The sequence below is a fragment of the Manis pentadactyla genome, chromosome 2 (genome assembly GCF_030020395.1).
Source record: "Manis pentadactyla isolate mManPen7 chromosome 2, mManPen7.hap1, whole genome shotgun sequence".
Classification (NCBI taxonomy): domain Eukaryota; kingdom Metazoa; phylum Chordata; class Mammalia; order Pholidota; family Manidae; genus Manis; species Manis pentadactyla.
This window is the reverse complement of record NC_080020.1, coordinates 190812793-190840689: the sequence shown is the minus strand read 5'-3', so window position 1 is coordinate 190840689 and position 27897 is coordinate 190812793. Positions and strand designations below refer to the sequence as shown.

At 35.0% G+C, this 27897-nt stretch overlaps 1 protein-coding gene across 1 annotated transcript; it reads left to right on the top strand.

The window, feature by feature from the left end:
* The first annotated feature begins 675 nt into the window (after positions 1–675).
* Positions 676–27805, top strand: C2H2orf73 (chromosome 2 C2orf73 homolog). Its single transcript, XM_036926034.2, is given in 5 exon segments — positions 676–1355; positions 6493–6646; positions 25883–25998; positions 26769–27031; positions 27033–27805. Coding segments are annotated over 5 exon segments (864 nt in total). The 5' UTR covers positions 676–1124; the 3' UTR covers positions 27133–27805.
* The last annotated feature ends 92 nt before the right edge of the window (positions 27806–27897 follow it).

Here is a 27897-nt window from a genome sequence, read left to right as displayed (position 1 = left end):
GTGATCTAGGAAAAGCTTCTGAGGAGATGACTTTAAAGCTGATAAAAATGATAATGCACTAGCTGTGCAGAAAGCTGGGGAAGAGCCGCCTAGTCAGAAAGAACAACATGTGCAAATGCCCCACAGGGAAAAGACTGAAAGAAGGCAGGCTGGCTGGAGAAGTGAGGGGAGAGAGGCCTGTGTACAGCTGAAAAGATCAGCCAGGGCAGAGTCACACAGGGCCTTAGAGCTACAATAAGGAGGAAATATTTTATTATAAAATGACATGATAGAAGAGATGGCCCTGGCTTTGGTTTGAAGTAAGATAGGGGATATATTTGAAGGGCCATGTACGATGTTCAACAGAACTACTCACTTTCTCTGTAAACTGGGCTTCTTATTTACAAACTTCCCATGGGTCAGGGTTTTGATTTTAACAGCTTCTGTGTAAAAAGTATTCACATTTATATATTTATTCTTACCATCATTTTTCAAGTATGAAATTCTAAAATACCACTTTTTATGTCTGTTGCTTCTTATTTAACAGAAGGTAAGTTCTATAAACACTTTCTAAATATTAACATTTTTTAAAAATTCAATAATTTTCACCTTTATACCAGTGTAATTTTTAGAAGCAAAAAGTGGTAAGAAATTGAATTGATTGTACTGGAGCCTGCAGAGATCTTTTCCTGAAAACATAATCAATAGTGGTCATTTGGTATCTCTTATAAGTTTGCCAGAGAAGCTTTTAAAATTAAATAGTTGTCCTTATCTAGATGGCTGAATTTACCAAGTAACTTTTAAAAAAGATGAGTTAAGATTAGCAGGTGATTTAGCCACATGAATAAATACTGTAAACATGATTTGTAACCATGATCAAATCATTACTCTTTCTTTACTCTCAACAAATGAAAGTCGGTACACTGCACTGGTATATTACAATGAATATTATTAACACAAGTCCCTTTATCTCTTATATGACTTAGAATGATGAGAAATCCTCCCAAATTTTAGCACCACAAGCCCTTTATAAGTAAAGCCTAAATTGTCTTGACTGGTCATTGAAATATATTTAAATCTTATTTTTTGTAATTATGATCATTTCATATGAAATGGCCTCTCATATGAAATACTCATTGGGATAAATGATTTACTATTTAATTCTGTTTTTCAGACAGCATAGAATAGAAGATGTTCATATAATGCATGTAACTGAAAAAAAAGAAGAAATCAAACATGAAAAAAAACCTGGAAAAAGTATACAACATTCAGTTCGGAGAGGACGTGTGTATTATGCTAAATTCATTAACACAAATGCAAGAACATTCAATGAACCAGTTCCCTACATAGATCCCAAAAAAGGGCCAGAAGAGCAGGTTGGACAGATGTTTGTTAAATACAAATGTAGATTTATATTCAGAAGCTGTTTTGCATGATTATTTGGTCACAGACTACTTAAAGGATATGACATATCTCATACTAAAACTTTTTATAATCCAATAGTTAAAAACAGTAACCTGGAACTATTTTTGCAGAAAACTTTTAAATACAAACTGTGTGTATATGTGTGTGTATAAAACATACATATATATATATATATATAATCATTTTTCTAGAGTGGGTCAGAGTATAACCACTCAGCAGTGCTTTGGGGTTATTGAAGAAATCTCTATTGTATTTGTGACACACACTCTAATATAAAAATTTCCTATGATACTCAGTAATTCAGACTTTCTATCACATTTTAGCTACCATCTATTGAAAGGGTATGAAGTGCTAGGAATAAGCTGTTTTACATTGTTATATCCTTTAATCTGCACAATTTCTTGTTGAAATATTTTATAGAAAACTTACTCCAAAGAAGTAAATTAACAAACCTGAGATTACATAGTAGGTAAGTGTCACTGTTTTGTTTCTGACCCAGGACTGCTGGTGTAGCCAAACCACACTTTTATTATTATCTTAATAGATATGTTCCATTAATTATTATCATAATAGATATATTCCATTAACATTTTTGGGGTCAGATTTGTTGAGGTATAATTTGTGTTAGTTTCGTGTTGCTGTTACAAATTACTATAAATTTAAACACTTGCTTAAAGCAAGACAAATTTATTAATAGTTCTGGAGCTCAGAAGTCTGGAGCTCAGTCTTACAGGCTTCTGGCAGGACTGGTTCCTTTTCTAGCTTCTGCAATCTGCCTGCGCTCCTTGACTCACGGCCCCTTCCTCTTCAAAGCTAGCCTCACAGCATCTTCCAATCTCTCTGACTGACTCTCTTGCCTCCCTCTTCTAAGGTCCCTTGTGACTGCACTGGGCCCACCTACATAATCTCCCCTTCTCAAGATCCTTAATTTAATCACAGCTACAAAGTCTCTTTTGCCATGTACAGTGAGGTGTAGTTCTATTTAGCTTAACATTTAAATAGAGATTGCTTTTAGTGAATGTTGTTGCACAGATGACATCAACTCTTCTTGTCATAAAACAGCACACCATGACTGTGTGTGAATGTGAAATCTTGGGGAAGGAATTCCTGTAGTCAAATGCGCTTTAATAATCATGTAGTAAACTCTTACAAGGGCAGTTTTAAACTATTTTGTTTTGTTAATAATTACTGGTGATTTAAAAGAAATTGATGGTCCAGGCCTACACTGGGGAGGAAGTCTAGTACAGAAATCCAGGTTAGTGAAGATCTCATCTTTCTTCCAAAAGTTGATGAATGACTCCCCTGAGCTCTACTTCAGGGCTGAATTTAAACTGCATTGTTAGCAGAACCCATCCTTACCTTTTAGATGCTAAGGAAAAAAAGGTGGTTCAAGAATAGAAATATAAAACATTAACATTTTGAAAATTAATCCAACTAATTTTCTCTTTAGTTTGTAGGTGTTATGAGAAAAATAAGTGAACAAAAGTGTTAGCTGCTGTCAGCCAGAATGGCTGATGGGGAAGCAGCAGCATCTTCGTTTATTAGCGCTGAAAGCTAGAGTCCCTTATGAGATGGTGAAAGTAAGTTTGAAATTAAGAGGAAAGGTAAGAGGGGCTGACCATGGATATGAAGGAGGAGTTATAAGGAAACACTGAGGACGGAGTACAGACTTAAAGCATGTTTAATTTGGGCATGAAGTAAAGAAAATGTTCATATTTTAAAAACAACAAAAGCCTTAAATGTATCCGTGTCAAAGTACTCAAAGAGTAATAAAGAATGCTCATTTCACATATTTGTAAGCTTTGTTCTTTTATTTAAGATGACAGGTTTCTTTAAAGGCTGGGATGGTTTTTAAAAAATTAACTGGCTTATAGTATTACTGGTTTTAAAGTAAGAGTAAAAAAAAATAAAAATCACTTATACAGGTATACCTAGAGACATAAAATTGGGAGTGCTAGAAATAGTAAAAAGGAACTTTAGCTTAGTCACTTCCCATGAAAACTAGTAATGTCAACTCATGCATGTCTGAAGGCTTAGAGATAACAGAGGTATAACATAAAGATTGCATCACAGTGGTTTCCATATGTGGTCCAGAGTGCAATGGCTATAAGGTCAGGGAGCTTTACCATTAGGAACCTCCAGACATCTCCCTATCATGAAGCCCCAGTGACTGTCATCCTGTCACGGGACAGCAGACAAGCCTTGTACTAGAAGGGGAGATGTCCTCCTTTCTCTGGGTCCAAAGTTTTGAACTGGGAACAACTATCTCTTTAGGTAAAATCCACTCCACAATCTACAAGAAGCCTAGACAGAGCAATCATAGTAGAGGACTTTTCCCAGTTTGGCTTGTTTCATTCTAGGTAACTCCATGTGAACCCCTCACAAGCAATGTAAGTGATGGTACACAGGGCAGTGAATTTTTACTCTTAGTCTTTCCTTTCAGAGTGAGGTGAAGATAAAAACAAGCTTCCCTTTATATCTTTTCATCTTATAATCTTTTATGAACAATGCTCGGGCCAAAATGGCATGCACCTGGACAGGGACATACACATACTCTGGCTCTTCCAGGAACAAATCAGACTTTTCAGGCATAGGGCAAAGACTATCCAGAAATACAAAAGATGAAAACATTTTTGAACTGTAGGATTTCATTTTGAAGTGAAAATTCATCCAATTTATAATACTAATCAGAACACTTTCTCCAACTAGAGGGTCTTAAAGTCATCAAACACACTTTAGGAAAATTTGTTCATTATTTCCTTTATACTTGTGAAACTAAAGAAGCCATTTTGATCAAGTTCTAGTTCAAAAAAAACCTTCTTGAAAGGTGAATTAATATTCTCCTTTAAGGATAGGTTTTGCATTACATTCTTGGTTAAGAAAAAGCTGAAGTCTGCCAGGTGTTTCCTAGAGGTTCACTTATCCCAGTCGCTTCCCAGTAACTTGCGTGTTAGGAAAACAAGTTTCTGATAAACAAAAGAAGAAAATACAAAGTGTACTCCTTAAAACCTTACCATAGAAGATCTTTCTCATGATACTTATTTAGAGCCTCTTTTTTTACTTTTGAAATAATTTAAATAAGTTTGTAATTACCTGGCTTTGCATTGCACAGCAGATTTGATATAACAGTATACAGAAATTAGAAGCATGCAGAGATAGGTGGGGGTTTGAATTGTGGCAGCTCTGCTGCCCACTAGTGATATGCCTAGGGGAAGTTAATCTATAAAGTGAGTGTACCTACCTCTAAGAATTCTGGTGAGAATAACCAAGAATGCCTATAAATCCTAGATCTTGAGGCACAATAAGCACTATCATAATCATGGAGTAGAGAAGAGCTCCAAGAAGCAAGCACTCTGACAACAGTAAGACAAGACTATTTTCAGCCAGATAAAAGACACCATCTGTTTAGTAATCTGTTCTAGAATGGCCAGGATCTACATCAAGCAGTCTTAATTTTTGTAATTCACCTTTTAGCTCATTCTGAAAAATGAAGCACTAGCTCATCTCTCCTCCAAAATTCCCTAGTTCCTAAATTTCTTTGATCTCTGCAAACTTATTCATTACTCCTGGTTAAGATTACATTACTCCTGGATACAATTATTGGCCTATAAACTGGTAATCATTTAAAGTTGCAAAGTAAGGTCTAACTCTCCAATTATTCAGGGTTTAGTTTCCTCTCTGGTTCATGCTCATCCTGTCTTTTACAGAGTGTCTGAAGAAAATTTCTTGTAACAAAGAACCGAAATTAGGGTAGCTCTGACTTTCATCTCTGTTCAGTGTAACCTTCTCCAAATTCTTCTTGATTCCTTGCTACTACAGAATTTTTTCCCAGAAAACATTATTTTTTGCTGCTTTGATAAACTGAATTACTTTCTTTCTAAATTTCTTGACAATCTCCTAAGTTGATTCCATTAAATTTTTTTTGAATTTGATATTGTGCACCTCTTTTACACATGCCTGTCTCTACTAAGCTCATTAAAGAGCTAACTCCCTATGCAGTCACATAGGTTTCTTTAGATGCCTCTTACTTTTTATATCAATATAGCTTCAATTACATTTTCAGAACTTTACTTACTAGAATCTCATATTCATCCGCCTTAGGTCATATTTTTATGGTCTTTGACTATGGAATGATAGTTGATTTTTCAAAAGGCTCATCTCCTTCCTTATAGCCAAGGTAGGTGTTTGATTATGCCCAAGGTTACTTTCATTATCTAGTAATACCCAAGAACTCCTAGGTATCACCGTTGCCTTCTCTCAAGGTTCTCATACTTTCACCTGATAAGCCAGATTTTTTAAAAAATTTGGTCAGAATTAAGTGGAGTAACAATTCCCCTCACTGCTTTCTCAACTTCTAAAACATCAAAATGTCATATATGCTAATGAAAAATCTATCAGTTCTTCCTCGTGTGTACGTAAGTTAGGATTTACTATAAAAAATTCAGAATTATCAGAGATAGTTCATCTTAGAGCAGTTTTTCAAATGAGTCATTAGTGAGTTATATATAAGTCAATATGGGTTGCAACCAGCATTTTGAATAAAATAAAGCAGCAATAGAAAAAGAGTAGAAAAATAGCTAAATGCACTGCATCTAGTATTGTGAAACTTTTATTTATCTATATGCATTGTGTGCTCTTGCATGACATAAAATATATTTCATGATATGGGTCATGGACTAAAAACTTTGAAAACCACCATCATAGAGGATAATACATTATTTGTATTGCCATAATGAAAAGTATAGAACATAATTATTTAGATTAAATCATGTTTAATATATACATACATGTGTACATATATAAAAAATTGTAATGTAAAACACAAAAGTGTAACTATCTTGTTGATTTTTACCACTCTGTTGATAAAAGCAGTTAAAGAATTCAGCAGCTGTATTTTAGCTAAATATGTATTATAATACATTTTTAGGTGTCTTTTAATTCAGTCTCTGTGAAAATATTTTTATTCCTAGATTTCAGAACTCTATTTTAGCACTAGAATAGTCAATAACTTGAACTGAATTACTGAACATTCATAGACATTAAGCGGTACATGAAAATTTCTACAGTATCCAATTTTTTTCCATAAAGGGTGACTGGTGGTCACATGATAAAGACCTGGAGCATCCCTTCCAACCACCTTACGACAGTAAAAGCACCCAGAGGAGTGACTTTAAAAAATCAACATGTCCATTGGTTTTACCAATCAAACACAGCAAGTGGCAAAAGCCTTCTTGTGGAATAGGTAAGGTTACCTGTGATCAAACCTTTTTTTTCCATTCTCTCAAGTTACTGCTGTCTAATTAAAATGTATTAGATATACTGGCACCTCTAGAAAACATTTTTCAAGAATTGAAAATATATATGCAGCAAGTTCAGCCTTTGACAAGTTTGTTCTTTATTCTTTCTTGGTGGACAGCTTCTCTTCAAACACTTAACATAACGTAATAAAAATTATACTGATCACCAGACTCTAAGTAAAAAACTTAGTAGCAGAATGCATTATTGTTGCCACCAAATTTTAAATATTCTGACTACTGAAACAATACCATATGGCAGTATATCTCAAAGTGCACTCTAAGGGACGCTAGTTTTTTATGATATTTATAGACACACACAGAGGAAGTGGTCAATAAATTTTGAAAAAATTGAATTTATAAAGTTAAACATTTTTAAAACTATAGAACTCTTAAAACTCTTATTTTAAGCTTAAGCATAATGAACTTTCAAGAAGAGGAATAAAGAATCCTATGCTTCCCCACTTCATTGACCACATTACCCTTTATTCAGGAGATCTTCTCATGTGACTGATATGCCACAGAACAATGTAGGAAATACTATTACATAGACTATTAAGACATTTTCAGATCTAAAATGTATTTTATCTAGCAATGCCATTATGAAAAACTAAGTATTCCACATTTATTCAAGTTGTATCTGTTTCCAAATCCATGTCCTGGTCATCTCTATTTCTAGAATTGGATTTACAAGTCTTAAAGAAGTGCAGGATCAAGACAAAACCAAAATGTATTTATTGAGTCCCCATTCTTTAACCCCATGTAAAACTTCATAAGCTAAACTTCAGAGAATTTTCTTAATTCACAATAATAACTTCAATTAATTTTCTTAACTTTTTAGTTCACAACAGTAGACAACGAAGGATTACATTTAGAGGTCATCAGTTCCTCACTTATAACCTTCTGGCCATGTGATTTTTCAGTCTAGTTAAATATACAAAGGGCAGGTAGATTGGAAATCAGGACATTAGAAAATGTTCATATTCGGTATGATTTCCATCTCAAGTGTTGGTAGTTAATGGAGAGGGCTAACTGTTAGATAATATATAACAATGGCCTCTCATTTAGAAAAGTAATAAAAGTTTCCACTTCTGATTCTAGATGGTAGACTAAGCACAAACATCTAAATCCCCTGCCTCCCAAGACACTATTAAATGATAGTGAAGTCATCAAAATATAAAGAGGAGGAAAATGGAAGGAAGAACCTTCTGAAATGTAGGAAGGAATGAAAGCTTATTCATGGAAAAAAGAGAGCAAAGAAGCAATACCCTACAATATATAGGAGCTGCAGCAAAGAAGAGCCAATCTGCCTGAAAAGAACCAAAGCAGCTGTTGGTCCAGTCAGCAGGCATAGCCAAAGGCAAGAATAAAGTCGGGAGGCGAGAATCGGAGGGTTACTTGATAGTCTCTCTCTTAAATAACTGCTCCAGTCATGACCACTTTACCCTAGCCCAGCATTAAGACCACCAGAGCCCAATGTCTTAGCCAGATGTCAACCATCATACCAATTACTCTTTAGTAATTCAAGCTGGATTCCTATCATATTCACTTGTGAATGGACAATCAAATGTTAGAATTATGGCAAATTATCTTTTTACGAAGGTTTGGAGGATAAAGTCAAGGCAATATTAGAGAACATAAAACAACAACAAACTAACAAATATGAGAGAATAACAGGAAAATGGAGAATCAGTCTGGAAGGTCCAAATTTTCTAGAGATCCAGAAATGAAAAGAGTAAAACTGAAGGTGTGATAACTATCAACACATAACGTTTATTGAACACATAACTATTTGTCAGACACTTTACAGAACCTTCTAAATATTTACTCATTCAACTGTCACACCCAGTGTAATATAATAGTATAATAATACTTTTAATACCCTCGGTTTTCATATGAGAAAGCAAGCACAGAGTTTAAATAACTTGCCCAAGGCTACACAGCAAATAATTGGTATATGAACGCAGATAGTTTGACTTCAGTACTCATGATCATGACCAGTAGTCTACACAGCCTCTTGAATAATAATGTTTCCCAATATAAAAGAGAGGTATTGAAAGGGTCTAATGAGTGCTTTCAATTATGAATGGAAAAAAGATACAAACCTACACATTATGAAATTGCAAGGGAATTATAAAGAGAAGATTCTAGAGGTTTCCATAAAGAGAAAAAGTCATCTGAGGAATAAGAATCAATAGGGAATCTACAAGTAGCACTGGTGCAAGATGCACAATGGAATCAATGTCTTCAAAGTTTTTAGGGAAAATAATTTAACCTAGATGAGGATTTCTTTGACATGGATACTAGAACCATTGTTTTTCAAGTGGTACTGGGTATGGGACCCATTGAGAAAGAAATGTAGTCCTAGCACAATATCTTCCTTAAGTGGACAAAAGCCATATAATTATATTATAAATGCTATTTCATAGTTTTCAAGTTTTAGCATCAATCAATAGACACAATAGGGACAATTTAAAAGTTACAGAACAGAATTGTTATCACCCTGAACAAGAAAAGTAAATACATAGTTGACAGAAGATGGAATGTAAATGGATGCTAATTATTTAACATATAAGTACTCAAGTGATACCACCTGAAGTAGATGAAACAAGAAATAGAAGTTTAAGGTTAAAGTCAAAGGAACTAATAAAAGAACAATTTAATCTCTCCAGCCTTGGCATTTTTGCTGAACTTCAAGCTCACATATCCAACCAGATACCTACTTAACTATCTTTTAACGTCTCCTCTCTGCTAGCTAATCTTTTTCAACCTTAACATGACTAGAACAGAATGGTTCATTTCCCCATCCAAACATATCCCCCTCCAGTCTACCTCATCCCAGTAAGTGCCATTTATTTCTATTCCCCTGGGTGCTCAAGTTCCAAAACTCCTTACTTTCTTTATCCAGTCCATCAGCAAATCTTGGTAACTCTACCTCCAAAATATATCCCAAATCTTCTTACCAGTGCTGTGCAGTGACTATTATCCTGGTTCCTTTCTTTCTCTTCCATAATTTTTTCCCACACCATCATAAGGATATTTTAAAAGATGAATTTAAAAAATGAATCACTCTCCTCCTTTACATTCTCCAGGTACTTCTCATTGTTTGTAGAATTTCAAATGGCCTACATGGCCCTATTTGATTTACAGAATCTACCTACTTTATCTCCTATTGCTCATGCTATCATGATATGAGGATTTAGAGAAGGGACATATAACTCAGACCAAGAACATAAAGAGAATGATCTCTGAAAGTCATATTTATTTGCAAATCAATTTATGCCTGTGCACTTGTACTTGTATTACCATAACCTACATATTTTTTTTATTGAGGTATCATTAATATACACTCTTGTGAAGGTTTCACAAGAAAAACAATGTGGTTACTACTTTCACCCTTACTATCGAGTCCCTTCCCACACCCCATTGCAGTCACTGTCCATCAGAGTAGTAAGATGCCACAAAGTCCCTACTTCTCTTCTCTGTGCTACACTGTATTTCCCATGACCCAACACACACCATGTACACTAATCATGATTCCCCACAATCCCCTTCGCCCTCCCTCCGCACCCACCCTAGCCCACCCCTCACCTTTGGTAACCGCTAGTCCCTTCTTGGAGTCTGTGAGTCTGATGGTGTTTTGTTCCTTCAGTTTTCGCTTCGCTGTTATATTCCAAAAATGAGGAAAATCATTTGATTTTTGTCTTTCTCTGCCGGATTTATTTCACTGAGCATAATACCCTCCAGCTCCATCCATGTTGTTGCAAATGGTAGGATTTGTTTTTTTCTTATGGCTGAATAGTATTCCATTGTGTATATGTACCGCCTCTTCTTTATCCATTCATCTGATGGACACTTAAGTTGCTTCCATATCTTGGCTATTGTAAATAGTGCTGCAATAAATATAGGGGTGCATATGTCTTTTTGAATTTGAGAACTTATTTTCTTAGGGTAAATTCCTAAGAGTGGAATTCCTGGGTCAAATGGTATGTCTATTTTTTGTTTTTTGAGGAACCTCCATATTGCTTCCCACAATGGTTGAACAACTTTACATTCCCACCAGCAGCATAGGAGAGTTGCCCTTTCTTCACATCCTCGCCAACATTTGTTGTTCCTAGTCTTTTTGATGTTGGCCATCCTAACTGGTATGAGGTGATACCTCATTGTGGTTTTAATTTGCATTTATCTGATAAGTAACGATGTGGAGCATCTTTTCATATGCCTGTTGGCCATCTGAATTTCTTCTTAAGAGAAGTGTCTGTTCATATATTATGCCCATTTTTTAATCAGGTTATTTGCCTTTTGGGTGTTGAGGAGTGTGAGTTCTTTATATATTTTGTCAGATATGTCACTTCCAAATATATTCTCCCATACTGTAGGTGCCTTTTAGTTCAGCTGATGGTTTCTTTTGCTGTACAGAAGCTTTTTAGCTTGATGTAACCCCATTTGTTCACTTCTTATTTTGTTTCCCTTGCCCAAGGAAATGTGTTCAGGAAAAAGTTGCTCATGTTTATATTCAAGAGATTTTTGCCTATGTTTTCTTCGAAGGGTTTCATGACTTACATTCATGATCCATTTTGAGTTTAGTTTTATGTATGGGGTTAGGCAGTAATCCAGTTTCATTATTTTGCATGTAGCTGTCCAGTTTCACCAACACCAGTTGTTGAAGACGCTGTCATTTCCCCATTGTATATCCATGGCGCCTTTATTGTATATTAATTGACCATTTATTTGAGATTATATCAGGGCTCTCTATTCTCTTCCGTTGGTCTATGGGTCTGTTTGTGGGCCAGTACCAAATTGTCTTGATTACTGTGGCTTTGTAGTGGAGCTTGAAGTCAAGCAGCATAATCCCTCCTGCTTTATTCTTCCTTCTCAGGATTGCTTTGACTATTCAGGGTCTTTTGTGGTTCCATATAAATTTTAGAACTATTTGTTCTACTTCCTTGAAAAATGCTGTTGGTATTTTGATAGCAATTGCATTGAATCTGTAGATTGCTTTAGTCAGGATGGCCATTTTGACAATATTAATCCTTCCTATCCATGAGCACAGGATGCGTTTCCATTTATTGGTATCTTCTTTAATTTCTCTCATGAGTGACTTGTAGTTTTTAAAGAATAGGTCTTTCACTTCTTTGGTTAGGTTTACTCCTAGGTATTTTATTCTTTTGGATGCAATTGTGAATGGAATTGTTTTCCTGATTTCTCTTTCTGCTGGATCATCATTAGTGTATAGGAATGCAACATATTTCTGTTTATTAATTTTGTATACTGCAACTTTGCTGAATTCAGATATTAGATCTAGTAGTTTCGGAGTAGATTCTTTGGGGTTTTTTATGTGCAATATCATGTCATCTGCAAACGGAGAATTTAACTTCTTCCTTGCCAATCTGGATGCCTTTTATTTCTTTTTGTTGTCTGATTGCCATGGCTAGGACCTCCAGAACTATGTTGAAAAAAAGTAAGGAGAGTAGGCTTGTCTTGTTCCCGATCTTAAAGGAAATATTTTCAGCTTCTTGCTGTTAAGTATGATGTTGGCTATGGGTTTGTCATATATGGCCTTCATTATGTTGAGGTACTTGCCCTCTATACCCATATTGTTGAGAGTTTTTATCATGAATGGATGTTGAATTTTGTCAAATGCTTTTTCAGCATCTATGGATATGATCATGTGGTTTTGGTCCTTTTTGTTGATGTGGTGGATGATGTTGATGGATGTTCAAATGTTGTACCATACTTGCATCCCTGGAATAAATCATGATGATCTTTTTGATGTATTTTTGAATTTGGTTTGCTAATATTTTGTTGAGTATTTTTGCATCTATGTTCCTCATGGATATTGGTCTGTAATTTTCTTTTTTTGTGGTGTCTTTGCCTGGTTTTGGTATTAGAGTGATGCTGGCCTCATAGAATTTGTTTGGGAGTATTCCTTCCACTTCTACTTTTGGAAAACATCAAGGAGGATGGGTATTAGGTCCTCACTAAATGTTTGATAAAATTCAGCAGACAAACCATCTGGTCCAGGACTTTCATTTAGGTAGTTTTTTGATTACCAGTTCAATTTCATTGCTGGTAATTGGTCTGTTCAGATTTTCTGTTTCTTCCTGAGTGAGCCTTGGAAGGTTATATTTTTCTAGAAAGTTGTCCATTTCTTCTAGGTTATCTAGTTTGTTAACATAATTTTTCATAGTATTATCTCATAATTCTCTGTATTTCTGGGCATTTCACACATTCTGTTTATGTGATGTGTGTAGACTCTTTTTTTCTTGATAACTCTGGCTAGGGATTTATCAATTTTGTTTATTTTCTCAAAGAACCAGCTCCTGCTTTCATTGATTCTATTGTTTTATTCTTCTTGATTTTATTTATTTCTGCTCTAATCTTTATTATGTCCCCCCTTCTACTGACTTTAGGCCTCATTTGTTCTTCTTTTTCTAGTTTCGTTAACTGTGAGTTTAGACTGTTCATACGGGATTATTCTTTCCTGAGGTAGACCTGTATTGCAATATACTTCCCTCTCAGCACAGCCTTTGCTGCATCCCACAGATTCTGCAGTGTTGAATTGTTGTCATTTGTCTCCATATATTGCTTGATCTCTGATTTTATTTGGTCATTGATCCATTGATTATTTAGGAGTATGTTGTTAAGCCTCCATGTGTTTGTGGGCTTTTCATTTTCTTTGTTATTTGTTTCTAGTTTCATACCTCTGTGGTCTGAGAAGCTGGTTCATACAATTTCAATCTTTTTTAATTTACTGAGGCTCTTTTTATGGCCTAGTATATGATCTATTCTTGAAAATGTTCCATGTGCACTTGAGAAGAATGTGTATCCTGGTGCTTTTGGATGGAGTGTTCTATAGATGTCCATTAGGTACATCTGTCTGGTTGATATGTCCTTTGGGTTGAGTGGTGTGTTGAAGTCTCCTAAAATGAATGCATTGCATTCTATTTTCCCCTCTAATTGTGTTAGTATTTGTTTCACATATGTAGGTGCTCCTGTGTTGGGTGCATAAATATTTATAATGGTTATATCTTCTTGTTGGGTTGACCCCTTTATCATTATGTATTGTCCTTCTTAGTCTCTTGTGACTTTCTTTGTTTTGAAGTCTATTTTGTCTGATACAAGTACTGCAACTCCTGCTTTTTTTCCCTATTAGTTGGATGAAATATCTTTTTCCATCCCTTCACTTTTAGTCTGTGTATGTCTTTGTCTTTAAAGTGAGTCTCTTGTTGGCCGCATATAGATGGGTCTTGTTTTTTTATCCATTCATTGACTGTATTTCTTTTGATTGTTGCATTCAGACTATTTACATTTATGGTGATTATCGATAGGTATGTACTATTGCCATTGCAGGCTTTAGATTCGTGGTTACCAAAGGTTCAAGTGTAATTCCCTTACTATCTAACAGTCTAATTTAACTCACTTCATATGCTATTACAAACACAATGTGAAGGTTCGTTTTTCCTCCTTTTTCTTCCTCCTCCAAACTTTATATATTAGGTATCATATTGTATACTCTTTGTCTATCCCTTGACTGACTTTGGGGTAGTTGATTTGGTTTTGCATCTGCTTAGTAATTAATTTTTCTGCTTTCTTTACTGTGGTTTTATTTCCTCTGGTGACCACTATTTAGCCTTAGGAGCACTTCCATCTATAGCAGTCCTTTCAAAATACACTGTAGCGGTGGTTTGTGGGAGGTATATTCTCTCAGCTTTTGCTTAACTGAAAATTGCTTAATCCCTCCTTAAAATTTAAATGATAACCTTGCCTGGTAGAGTATTTTTGCTTTGAGGCCCTTCTGTTTCATTGCATTAAATATCTCATACCACTCCCTTCTAGCCTGTAAGGTTTCTGTTGAGAAATCTGCTGATAGCCTAATGGGTTTTCCTTTGTATGTGATCTTTTTTCTCTCTCTAGCTGCTTTTAAAAGTCTGTCCTTATCCTTGATCTTTACCATTTAATTATTATATATCTGGGTGTTGTCTTCCTTTGTTCCCTTGTGTTGGAGAGATCTGTGTAGCTCCATGGACTGAGAGACTCTCTCTTTCCCCAGACTGGGGATGTTTTTAGCAATTACCTCCTCAAAGGCACTTTCTATCCCTTTTTCTCTCTCTTCTTTTTTGGTACATCTATAATGCAAATATTGTTCCATTTGGATTGGTCATCATACAGTTCTCTCCATATTCTTTCATTCCTAGAGATTTTTTTTCTCTCTATACCTCAGCTTCTTGTAATTCCTCCTCTCTAATTTCTATCCCATTTACCATCTCTTCTACTACATCTAATCTGCTTTTAAATCCTTCCATTGTATGTTTCATTTCAGATATGGAATATATCAATGATTGAATCTCCATCCTAAATTTGTCCCTGAGTTCTTGAATATTTTTCTGTACCTCCATGAGCATGCTTATGGTTTTTATTTTGAAATCTCTTTCAGGAAGGTTGATTAGTTCAATTTCACTTGGCCTTTTTCCTGGTGTTTGTGGGATTTTTTTTGAACCAGTTTCCTTTGACATTTCATATTTGTATGTGGCACCCCTCTAGTGTTCAGAAGCTCTACTCTCTGGATTTGCTCAGCCCCTGGAGTGATGTCAGGGTTCACAGGGGAGTGTTGCTGGTTCCTGGGGGGAGGAGAGAGCTGTTTCCTACTTCTCAGCTGCTCTGCTTGTCTTCACTGTCAGAACCAATGGGCTGAGGTCACAGGTATAAGCCTCTGTGCTTTGTTTGTAGCTGCCATAGGCGGGGCCTCCCTCTGGCTGGCCTGACTCCAGGACAGAGACTGCAGGTTTGTGAGCCAGTGCTGGCAGCCCAGGAGGAAGGTGCACCATGCTGCATATTACAGTGGGGGGGCCTCAGAGCTGAGTAGCCAGCCAGGGGGATGGAGCACCTGAAGCTCCTGAAAGTTCCCAACCTGCTGGGCAGAGTGCCCCCAGACAATTTTGTCCACCTATCCTTTCTCCTGAGCTGCAAGCTCTGTGCAATCCTTGCCCCTTTAGCTGCCCTCTCACTGTTAGGAAGAGTCTCAGACTATCTGCCTTTCTTTTGTCCCAGAGCAGCCAGATGTGGATCCCTGTTTTCCACGAATGGCTGGAATCTCAGTCTCTCCAATTATTCCACCTGCTTAGCTTTCCAACCCCATTAATCTCCAGAGCACCATGCAATGTAGGTTCATGCTCCCATAGCAGATCTCCAGAAATGGGTGTTCAACAATCCCATAGCAGATCTCCAGAGCTGGGTGTTCAACAATCCCCCTCCCTGCTGCCCCACCAGATTAAGGCTTTGGTACATTACCCTGATTCTTGAGGTCTGCTCTTTTCCCCACATGTATGTTGTGTGGCACAGCCTTCTTTCCTGTTGCTCCTTTAGGATTAGTTGTATTAACTATATTTTCATATTATATGTGGTTTTGGGAGGAGTTCTCTGTCTCACCTCTCACACTGCCATCCTTAATCTGAATTCAACCATTTCTTACTGATCACGTACATATTCTTATAAATTAAAATCTGAGTATGAAAAGAAAACTTTCTATAAAACAAAGTTGAACACTTTTTAAAGACTTGCCAAAAGGCCAATCTCTCATTTTAAAAAATGCTAATTAGATGTGTACAAAATAATTATAAAAGAGGAACTGGTGTGCACTTTTCAAATCTTGAAGGATTCTGCACTCATTTTGCTTTAAACAAGTCTTTGAGTTTTCTGTGTTAAACAAACAGAAACTAGAAAGGCTGCATTAGGGGTATGGCTTGTACAAGAAACACAAAGTCAAATTCCAGTCAATGAATACTTCCTCAAAGAAAATGCCTTGGCATTCCAATAAAGATTTGGTGAATGAACTGGGTAAAATAAAATAGTTAAGCATGGTGTATATAATTTTCTATGATTCTTTGCTTTAACTGACCTTTTGGTTAACCAGTCAGGTCCCAGTCATTCCCTGTAAGGAGCAATTGCTTCTACTCCAGCTCAATAAAGGATGTGGAGGAAGATGAAAGCAGAAAGCAGCTTTGTTCTAGGATGATCAGGCAGGGGTCAGCCATTTCATAAGGGATCCCCTGAATCAGTATCTGTAAATCTGCTCTGTTGAGCTAGTCTGTTTTCACACAGAGGAGTCCTCCAAACCTATGCCTAGAGCTGGGTACAGAAAATCTGGGAGTGTCTCAAAGAACTCTGTTTTCAACTTCATCTGTACCATATCCCATGCACCCTGCCTCACAGGTGTCTGATGACTCCAATTTCTGAACTTTGAATGCTGTAACATGAACTGGATTGATTCTTGTTCTGCCCCATCTCCACAAGCACTTACCTTTTTTCAGTTTTCTGTGATCCAGTCAAGTCATTGGCCACTTACCTGCTTTTCAGCTTCCTTGTTTGTTAGTATCTTTGCTCCCATTTGGTTCTCTTTCTTAAGGCTTTAAGATCTTTAATTTCTTTACTATCATTGTACTGGGGCTTGAGGAGTGACTAGTGGGAAATGCACATGTTGAATTTGCCATGTTTAACTGGAATTCATTCATGGTTACCTCATCACCATCAACACTTAATCTCCTTGGAATTTAATGTTGGTTCAGCACTTAGAGGTGTTTGATCTTAGGTCCATTACTTAAATTTCATCATTTGTTTTTCTCAGTTTATGAAGTAGGGATAATAATTCCTACTCTGCAGGACAGTTATGAGAAATAAATGCAATAACATGTCAAGTGCCTACCATAGTGCTTGGTACATAGCAGACAACAAATTGTAGCTATATCTGTTAAATATTGTATTGTAGTAAGTTTGGTGTTAGGTTGGAATTTAGCTTTGTAAATCTGGTGTGGACTTTTTTTCCTCCCCTTTCCCCTTCCCCTTCCTTGTTCTTCTTCTCCCCCTCCTTATCCTTCCTTCTGCCCACCCTCAGTTCTTTTATTTCTTTTATTAGTATTTCTCATTGCTAACTTCATTATTTTATCCCAGGTCATAGTACAATGCCCACTCAACAAATATTTATTGATTAGTTTAGTAATTACATATTATTCAACAGATTAAAGTCCTAATGCAACTTAAACTAGCATACACACCACAATAAAGGCCTGTAACTTCTTCATATTTAAGATGGTGTTTGGGTACTAGTGAAATGGTTTTTAAAAGAAAATATTTTAGTGTAACATTTAGAAATAGGTATACAAACTAATATATATATATGCCAGACTTATATACATAGAGAAAATGTTCTTGTAAACATGCATTAATACCAATTAAAAGTCATCTCATAGTCGTTCTGTTCCATCAGCCCACTTAATTACGCCTGGTCTTTGGCATTTCAGCAATGGCATCTTGTGCTGATAATAAAAGTGCCCTTTATGTCCTGTACCACCACACAATTTCCTGGCTGCCATCCATCATCAGTTCAACAAATGGCTATGCTCCATCATGTCTGAGTCCTTATAAGAATAACTTCACTTTTGGTTTTATATAATAGAACTTTATAAAATGTTAAGGCAGATCTAATTTGTGAGGGAGGTATTTCATACTTAAATGAAACATTGGCTGTTTATCAACTACTTGATATTTTAACGTTCTTTTAAATTGTAAATGAAGATACAGTGGTAAAAATAATGTTCTAGTAGGTTTTAGTTTGTGTTACTTCTTTTCCACCAAGGTGTAATATAACAGTGATTTCTTACTATGGTTATGATCAAATTTCTTTTTTATCCCACTGTCTTTTGAAAATCATTACTATTATTTTTACATTAATAATATTTTTATATAAGAATATATGCTATTTAAAAGAATGGGGTTCCTAGTAGAAAAATATACTGTTGAATGTTTTTTAAGTAGATACAAAAAGTTAATAAAGGAAAATTTCTCAAAGTAAAAATTAAGTTCCCACCAATAGGAGGACCAAGTTGTGTATTTGAATAAAATATTCAAATATTTTGAATAAAAATTCCTGGCTTTGTTGATAAAATATAGATGATAGATGGCTAGACATCAACTTGTTGGGTGTATCCTTGTTTAGAAAATTCCTATCTTAATTAGATCAAACTTCTAAGGAATAGTGGATTTCAAACATTCCTCATGAACTTCACCTTTTTTTTTTGTAAGCCTCATCTAGCAAGGTTTCTGTTAAATTACTTTGGGTCTAATTTGAATTCTTAAGTAGAATAAGTACTAAGAACTTGAATCTGTTCTTTGATGTTTTCCCACTTAGATGTTCTTCACTATTGTGGGCTTCTTTAAATGTCTCCTATATTTGTATAAATGAACATGGTAGTTTTGCCTAATGTTAATAGGTATAATGTCTAAGGAATTTATAACAGATCATATTATTCTTCCTATTAGTCTCCATGATGAAATTTTCTTGTTATTATTTTTGTGATTCTGAGAGGTTTTAGATCACTACATAACAGATGATTCATTTTGATTTAATTGACTTCCTTTGAAGTATTTCTATTCATTATCTGCATACTAAGCCACCATATAATCTAATTGCTTAAACAATAATTATTTTACTTGCTCATGACTCTGCAATCTGGACAGTGCTTGGCTGGGCAGTTTTTGGCTGGTCTTGGTGAGGGGCACTTGTGTGGGCTGCACTCAACTGGCAGGACACCTGAGGACTGAACTCGGCTGGGACACTGGAATGACCAGGCTTTGGCTTCTCCATGTGGATTATGTGGTTTCTCCAGTAGGGTAGCTGGACTTCTTACCTGGCAGCTCAGGGCTCCCAAAATGCAAAAGCAGAAGCCGAAAGGCCTTCTTAAGGTTTATGCCTGGAACTGGCACAATGTTACTTCTGCCAAATCCTACTGGTTAAAGCTAATCACAAGGCCAGGCCACATTCAAAAGGAAGGGACCATACAAGGATATGAATAATGGGAGGCCTGATTAATTGGGGCCACTGATGTAACAGACTACCACAATGTCCTTAAGTAATTATTTCCATGAGAGTTTAACAGTAGCCAACTTTTCACTTTCCTTTGTCTGAAAATGTCTTTATATTGCCTTCACTCTAATGAATGAAAGTATAGCTGGGTATAGAATTCTCAGTTCACAGTATATACCTTTTATACCTGGAAGATATTATTCAATTGTTTTCTGGATTCTATTGTTATGCCACATCTGTAGGCAGTTCAGCTGTTAATCTCTTGAGGGTAAAAATAAGATTTTTCATGTTCAAATGGGGTCTTTGTATATAAAAAGTTATTTATAGTCACTTAATATTCCTGTTTTAACATTACAAATTCAAAAATAGTTCTTTAAACTCTGACAATTAAAACTTTCCCAAACACTTAAATAATTCTTGTAAATTTGTTAAGTTAAATCTATAAATAGCAAATTCAGATATTGTAAGTATTTTGTTTACAAACTTAATAATATTTCCTTAAAATTATCAGTACACTAGCAAATTATTAGATCAAATTTTCTTCTAACATATTAAGTAACAAATTATAGACTTAATTTTATTTTCTTTATCTCTGTATGTAATTCCAAACATTCCCAGAATTGAGAAGACTTATCAAACATTTATTTTACTAGTATGTTAGTTGGTAGAATATTGGTTTTAGATATTAAAGTATTAAAGTATTTGTTTTGAAGAAAGCTACTCTGTGACCAATCTTTGTTAGCCTTCAAGAAAGTTTGTGCAATATGTTATTTGTACTAAAGCTGATTCATGGCTAGATATTATGATCGTTACAGAGAACTTTTAATGATACAAATTTTCTGTATGCATTTCACTTATTGAAACATCAATATGGTAACTCAAGTTCATCATATTTAAATTTTTCCTCACAATAGGTGGATATGAACTGTTATCTGAAGATTTTTCATATGTGGAAAATTACTGGTATTGGATTTTAAACTGGGTAAAAAACACATAAGAAGTTTCCAGTTTGGGGCAGCTTCTTATTTGCCCAACTGTTACTGCCATCTTAGGCACCTGCAATATTAGACAACTGCCCTTGATTGTTTTTGACAAATGCCTCTGGGAAAAGGGCTAGTCACACCAACAGAGGTCTAAGTAATGTCCGTAAAGACAAGTTCTATGAATGGAGCCTCTAGAGAATGCCAGCCAGATTAAATAATGACAGTTCTCTAAGTTGCTGTTTGTGAGAGCTCCAAATCAGTGGTTTCTTCCAGTGGCTGTTAGGCTGCTGGTTTTCACTGTGATTGCAGGGCTGTTGGTTTTCAAGGCCCCTGTAACAGTGGAGAGAGAGGTATAAAATTGAGCAAGTTAAAATGCTATGAAGTTTGCTTTTATTATAGAGATTAAGCCATTTTTCTTGAACAAATGTTCCTTGGATTATTGTGAGCATTTTGGTTAATTTCCAGAGTTCTGAAAAAGTTGATTTTGATTATTTTTGCCAATGTTATCATTTTTATGGAAGAACAGCTTTTCAGAGATTCTTACCCTACTATTGCCATCGATATCCTATCCCACTTAGGTTTCATATTAAAATATTTCCTCCAAATCATTCTTTTTGCCTATGGTGCTGTTCATTGAATAGGAATCCTAAATTTTTATGTAATCAAGTTCATCAACCTTTCACTTATGGGTTGTGCATTGAGTGTATATGAAGTTTTCCTACCTTCAGGTCACAATAATATTTTCCTACGTTTTCTTCCTTGATTTTATAGTTTTACATATAGTCCATAATTGTGTCTTTAATCCTGGAGTCCACCTTTATGTGCAGTGTTAAATAGGGAACCTATTCTATTTTTCTCCATGGAGTGAAGAAGTTTTTTGAATACTCTACTACATCCATATTTCTCATTGCCTTATCAGACCTCCTTATTTGTATATTAGTGTTCCCATTTAATAGGTTTGTTTCTGAGCGCTCTGTTATTTTCCTTAACTCTTGGATCAGTACAAAAATGTTTTAATTAAATGGATTTTTAATTTGTTTTTATATCTGATAAGGAAAGTCCCCATTCTTTGCTCTTCCTTTTCAGAGTTGACCTATTTATGGACCTTTATTTTCTCATTTAAACTTTGGAATACATGAAATTTCTCAAAATATCCAGCTGAAATTTTAATTGGATTGTGTTGACATTATAGATTCATTTAGAAAAAAATGTCACCTTTACAGTAACACACTATCTTATCCTATCCAAGAGTATGGAAAGTCAATTCAGCTCTAATTTTATGTCTTTAACAGAGCTTAAATTTTTTTCTGTATAGAGGTGTTATGAGTTCTTTGCCAATTTCTAGAAACTTTATACTGTATAGTTCTTGTTCCTACAAGGACTGTTTTATTTCTTATTTGTTTTCTAGTAGGTTATCATTACAGAGAAATGCTTTTGATTTTTATACACTTATCACCTTACTTAACACACTCTTATTCTCATATTTTTATTGTACTATTTTTTTCTATTCAGGTAATTATACCTACAAATAATGACAGATTTTGTCTTTTCCTTTGCAATCAGTCATTTTACTACTTTTTTCTTTCTTATTTTCAGAAATAATATTCACCAGTCTATTAACGTTAAACAGTAGAATTTTAGTTCCAAGTTGTTATGGATGTGATACTTACTTTTCTGTTCTTTAGTCCTTGTCTTTTTAAAGAAATAAACAATTTTGTTATTTTCTTCTATATATTTTAGGTACCTTCTTTATTTCTATTCTTATTTGAGTTCCTCTAGGAATTTTTTGAAGGTCTGTTTTATAGGGAAATATTCTGAGGACTTCATTGATTCCTAATATATTTTATTATGGCTTCATAGTTGAATGACAGTTTAGTTGGTTATAAAAATTCTAGGCTTAAAGTTCTTTGCCTTTAATATTTTAAAAATATTAATTACTTATCACCTGTGTCCAATATTGTTGTTGTGAAGTTTGATATAGCTCTGTTTCTTATTCTTTTGTAGGTAATCTACCTAGAATTTTTTCTTTGCCCCAGATGACCTTAAATTTCTCTATTAAGTGTCCTAAATGTGAGTGTTTCTTTACCTACCCCACAGGATTGGGAGGAGAGTGAGGCACCCAGGGTACAAAATTTAAAGAGGCACTCCCAGGGTCAAGCAGTGCCTCCTTAAATTTTTCATTTCATGGGCTTCACTTGCCTCATCTTATTCCTGACTCTGCTACCATTTTGGTAATCTGTGAGCTCTTTAAATCTGAGATCTTTGATATTTCTTTAATTCTTGCATATTTATCATTGTTTCTTCAATTATTTCCTTCCCTCTACTTCTTCATCTGGGACTCTTTCTTCATCTAAGTCCTTATCTAGGTCTCTTTTTTTGTTTGCAAGTGAAAAATGTTTACTCACACAGCACTTTATACATATACCTTAAACAATAGGCATTCACATCTCCACATGAACAATGCACTGGGAAGTAAGGCCCCACCAGTCACTCTGGATGTTTCTCAAACAAAATATACAATTTGGGATTCAAATGCCAACGCCCATAGTCCAGCTCCATCCTTCCCTGTGGCTGTCTTCTGGGTGGCTATGTAACACCACACGTGTGGAGCCAGTACCAGTGTTAGTACTTCTCTTTTTCATGTCTTTTAGTTCTTCATTTATAGTTTAATTTCTTTATCCTTCCCTGCTGGGGAAAAGCTTCCAAGTCTGATTTTCTCATCATGAATTTTGTTATTTATCTTATCTTTGCTCTTTTATTTCAATTATTATATTTTGTTTGATATCTAATATTTTACATGATTCTTTTTTAAGACCTTTTACTCTTGCTTCATATTAATCATACCTTCAGTGCCTTTGAGGATATTTTTATGCTCTTTGGATTCTTGGGAGTATTGGTTTAATTATTCAGCTTCCCATAGTGGAAGCTTCACATGTTTTTGACCTTGTTGTCTGTCTTCTACAGTGTCTGTCTAGTTTATCTTAGGTCATGATCCCTGAGGGGATTCAGCAGCCCTATGGGGGCAAAGGCTAAAGAGTAGGGTGTGGTTTGTGTGCCTCCCAGCGAATTAAGGAAAGAAAATTAGGGTCAGGTTGGAGAGCATCAGGCCTCACAAAACCAGTTTGACCATCTCCATTTTCTGTCACTGTACAAGGCCAGTCCTCTATTCAGGACTCCATTCCTCCCCCCATCTAAAGTTTTAAAAAAAGAGGTATCACTGAAAGAAGGCAGTCTCTTGATGATTTTAGTTTCCCAGCACGGATGGTTGTTGTGGAATGGTGGAGAAGCAAATGCCCAAGGGGGCAGCATGCACACATTTTCATCAGCTCCTTACTCTGAGGGGACTTCTGTGCTATTTGGATGTTACTAAGTTGACAACAGATGGCTAGGCAATTGCTGCCAGTTACTGTGGCCTTGAAGCAAGCAATGATCTTCCCAAGGCAATGTGGGAGAGAAGTTAAGAGCAGATTTTAAAAGCTCTCCACAACCTATTCTCTCTTGGCTGCATCTGACCTCCCTACCCCCCAGCCCAAGTTGCCACCAACCCTCTTACCTATTCACTAAAGCCTTGGGGTTTCTTACAGCTTTTTGATAGTTCATCAGATTCATGCTTCTTCTCCATTCCATGGTTTCTTCTTTCATCAGTATAAAAAAGAACTGACCCCTTGCCTATTTGAAGCCTCTTTAATATAATCCCAGCATACTAGAGATTTTATAAACATTTTCTTCATCCTCACAATTCGGAAAGCAAATTACTATCCCCATTTTAGAGATGAGAAAATTGAATCTCACTGAAGTTAAGTGATTTGTCCAAAGTCATACAAGTAGGAAATGTGGTAGAACTGGATTTGAAACATGTCTATCTTATCCCAAAGCCCATGCTTTGGATATTCCACTAACCCCAACTGATTAATACCTAAATTTAGAGTAACTTCATTTTATTCAAGAGGTTATCAAACTATGTTTCTGAAAACACTAATGTTCTGTGAGCTAGACCATGGCATTCACCCAATTTTCCCAAGTGGTTCTAAAAAATATGTTAAGGTTAAAATTTTCACAATGTCATAGTTGTTTACAAATTTTTATTAAATCTTTGGCACCTACTGTTCTTTTGTGTGCTGGCAAATCCTAAAAGAAAGGCAATGATCAAGTAGAAAATGAGTTTTGAGTAACTGATCTCAATTAGAAATCAAGAAAATGTTATGAATTAGCATTTTTTCCTGCTAACTGGGAAAAGAACTGAAAAGCCATTTAATATCATATAATATATAAATATTTGAATAGTCATCATTTATGCTAGTAAAATTAGTTTATATCAATGTTGGATATTGAATTCATGAATGCTTAGTAAATGTGAACTTACTAACATATGTCTCCTTCTTATACATCCTCCCTAATTTTAAAGGCAAGATTTTTAAAAATTAAATTTTATTTTTTAATAGTTTAATACATGCATATAGTACAAAATTCAAATGATACAAAAGGATATACAGTGAAAGCAAATCCACCTTTCTTGACTTCTGTCCTCCAGTCACCTAATTCTCTCCCAACTACTCTTACCAGTTTCTTATATATCATTCCATAGGTATGATACATATACACAACCTCTTATATACATACTTTTTATAAAAGGGAGAAATTTTTATTTTTTCCTTGACAGAATTTTACTTCTCTAAACTGGGATTTGCTCAGATTTTTCACATAAAACTCATCTGCTGAAAGTAAAAATAAAGTGAGTTTTTTAAATTATTTAAAATGTTAAACATAGACCAATATAATGAACCCATCACCTAGACTGAAAGATTATTTTAAAGTGATTTTAAAGGGTTTAATAGTCCCGAAAATTTTCAGAATGTCTGTCAGTGACAAAATGAAAAGAATCGTGTTTAGTTGTAACTGTAGCACTTTGGAGTCCTCCAGTTCATCCTGTCAGTGCCAGCTGGGAACAGCTTATGCATCCATTTCTCAAAGCCTTTATAGTAGTAAAAAACAAGTTGACAAACAAATTATATTGATGCTTTTCCTAAAATTTTGGTATCTGTGCAAGAAATATGTCTAAGATTTTTTAAGCCATTACTGCATTAATATTAGTTTTTAAATTACTAGTAATTCCACATGTCAGGCTAATCTGATTGGTTTGATTTTATTCTTCCCATTGAGAAAGAATAATGAATCCATTATATTTATTACTTAGATGTGTGTAAGTAAACTCCCATACTTAAAACAACTGTATTATTAGCACACTTTTGATAAAGCATGAATATTATGAATACTTATTTTATTTCCATATACAAATACAATTTTCGTCCTGACTTCACAAAATCTCTATTTTTTTTCCTTAGTTCCACTTGCCTCTCCTGATGCATCAGCAGAACTTCAAAAGAATTTTATAGAACACATCTCTTTTATACATAAATATGATGCAAGGAAAACTCTCAATGAGCCCATCCTAGGAAAGGTGAAAAACTATTTGGAATCAGTTATTTAATTCTTTAGATTTATAGTATCATTTTAAGCCTTTTCAAGTCATAATCATCTTTCTAAAAGTCTATTTTAACAAACTAATATGGTTATTAAGGGGATAAAATCTCAACAACACTTAAAACTAAGGAATGATGTCATAATTTTGGATCTTAGTCTTTGAGATTTGGTTTAAATTATTGAAATCATTCACTTATGGTAATATCAAAAGTTTGATAAACTTTTTGATATGTTTATGTGTGTCTATGGCAGGGAGATGGATATAAAGTTCATAAAGCCAAACAGAAATGCAATATCAATCACTAGATTTTACCAACTACAGATGTTTGTTTTCATATTTCACTATAACTAAGCCTTTTCTTGGAATTAATAGATACTTTGGATGCAATCATAAATCCTTAGGGCTATGAACTGTAGTTTCTATTGTATCCATAGCAACCAGTAGAGTAAGAAATGAAATTTGATATGAATAGTCTTACACAATCCAAAACGTAGAAAAGTTGAGAATGGGAAATAATGAGATGCTGCTTCTTTGACTTTCTGCTTTACCATTCCTGTTCATTTTATTTAATTATAATGATTATGCTGCTGTCCTCAGTTTATGCACTAAAGTGATAGCCAATGAAGAGGCAGTGAAATAAGTACTGCCTCAACCAGGACTTGAGTTAATACATGAACTCAGTTCACAGCTGCATCTTCCAGCAACTTGTGCACCCTGGTTAACATCAACTTTGTTTTCCTTTCCAGCGACATGGAGCATTTGTGCACACAGAGATAAAACCAGGGAGTAGGCCAACAATTCCTAAGGGAACAGAGGTATTACTGAATGCTCCAGGGTCATGCTCATCAGAACAGTCCAAAAAAACAGAGAAAGGAAATTCAGCGGAAAGCAAAATGATCTCACCCTGTTTCTGCCCACAAAATTCCCAAGAGCTGTTAGAGACTAAAGCCCACTTATCAGAAACAGACGTCAGAGAGGCAGCCACAGCATGCCCCAGAAGTCCTGACAGGGGTGAAGATTACAGATGTCTTTCAAACAACTGCAGTAAATGCTTCTATCAGGCACAAGCCTTTAAATCCACCAATAAAAAGTCAGGATAAATCAGGATGAATTAACCTTCTTCAAATAAAAACATAACTCTTGAAATGTAGAGAAATTTCAGAATCATGATACAGGCCTTTGCATTTGCTTTTTATCTTATCAATAACCTCAAAAATTTCAACTTACATAAATAGGGTAATGAAAAAAGGTAATTAAAATACACCAGAGTTTTAAGAGTAGTCTCTAGTGAATGATAGATTATAAGACTATTTCTATGTTATCTTATAGTACAGTATTTATAAACAAAACAACTCTGTTTTGCACAAAATGAACATAATTAACAAATATTACAAAACTTTTAGAGGAGAGGCCCTGTTAGTCATCACTCATGGCTCTGGAATCAAACCAGGACTAGAATTTCGGCTCCATCACATATGAGCTGTGCAAACTTGGGTAAATTACTTAAGCTCTCTCAACTTCAGTTTCTGCATTTGTACAATTAGGATAATAATACCAAGTTCATAGCTTTACTAAGCATGAGATCAGTAAGTGAAAAATGTAATCACATTACTACTATTACTACAATTTGAATTTCAATTTAAGGATAATGTTCTCCTACAAATATAAATTTTCCTCCTTATTCTAAAATTTTGAACTCCTCTATATAAATGAAGAGTGTGTTTCTCATGGTATAAGACACACACACATGCACAACCTTAATTAAAAGACATATGGGTATCTAGAATATTTCAGGAAAAAAACTATAGGAATTCTAAAGATTAAAAAAATCATTTTTTAAAAACGTCAATCAATAGACTAAACATAACTTAGAAC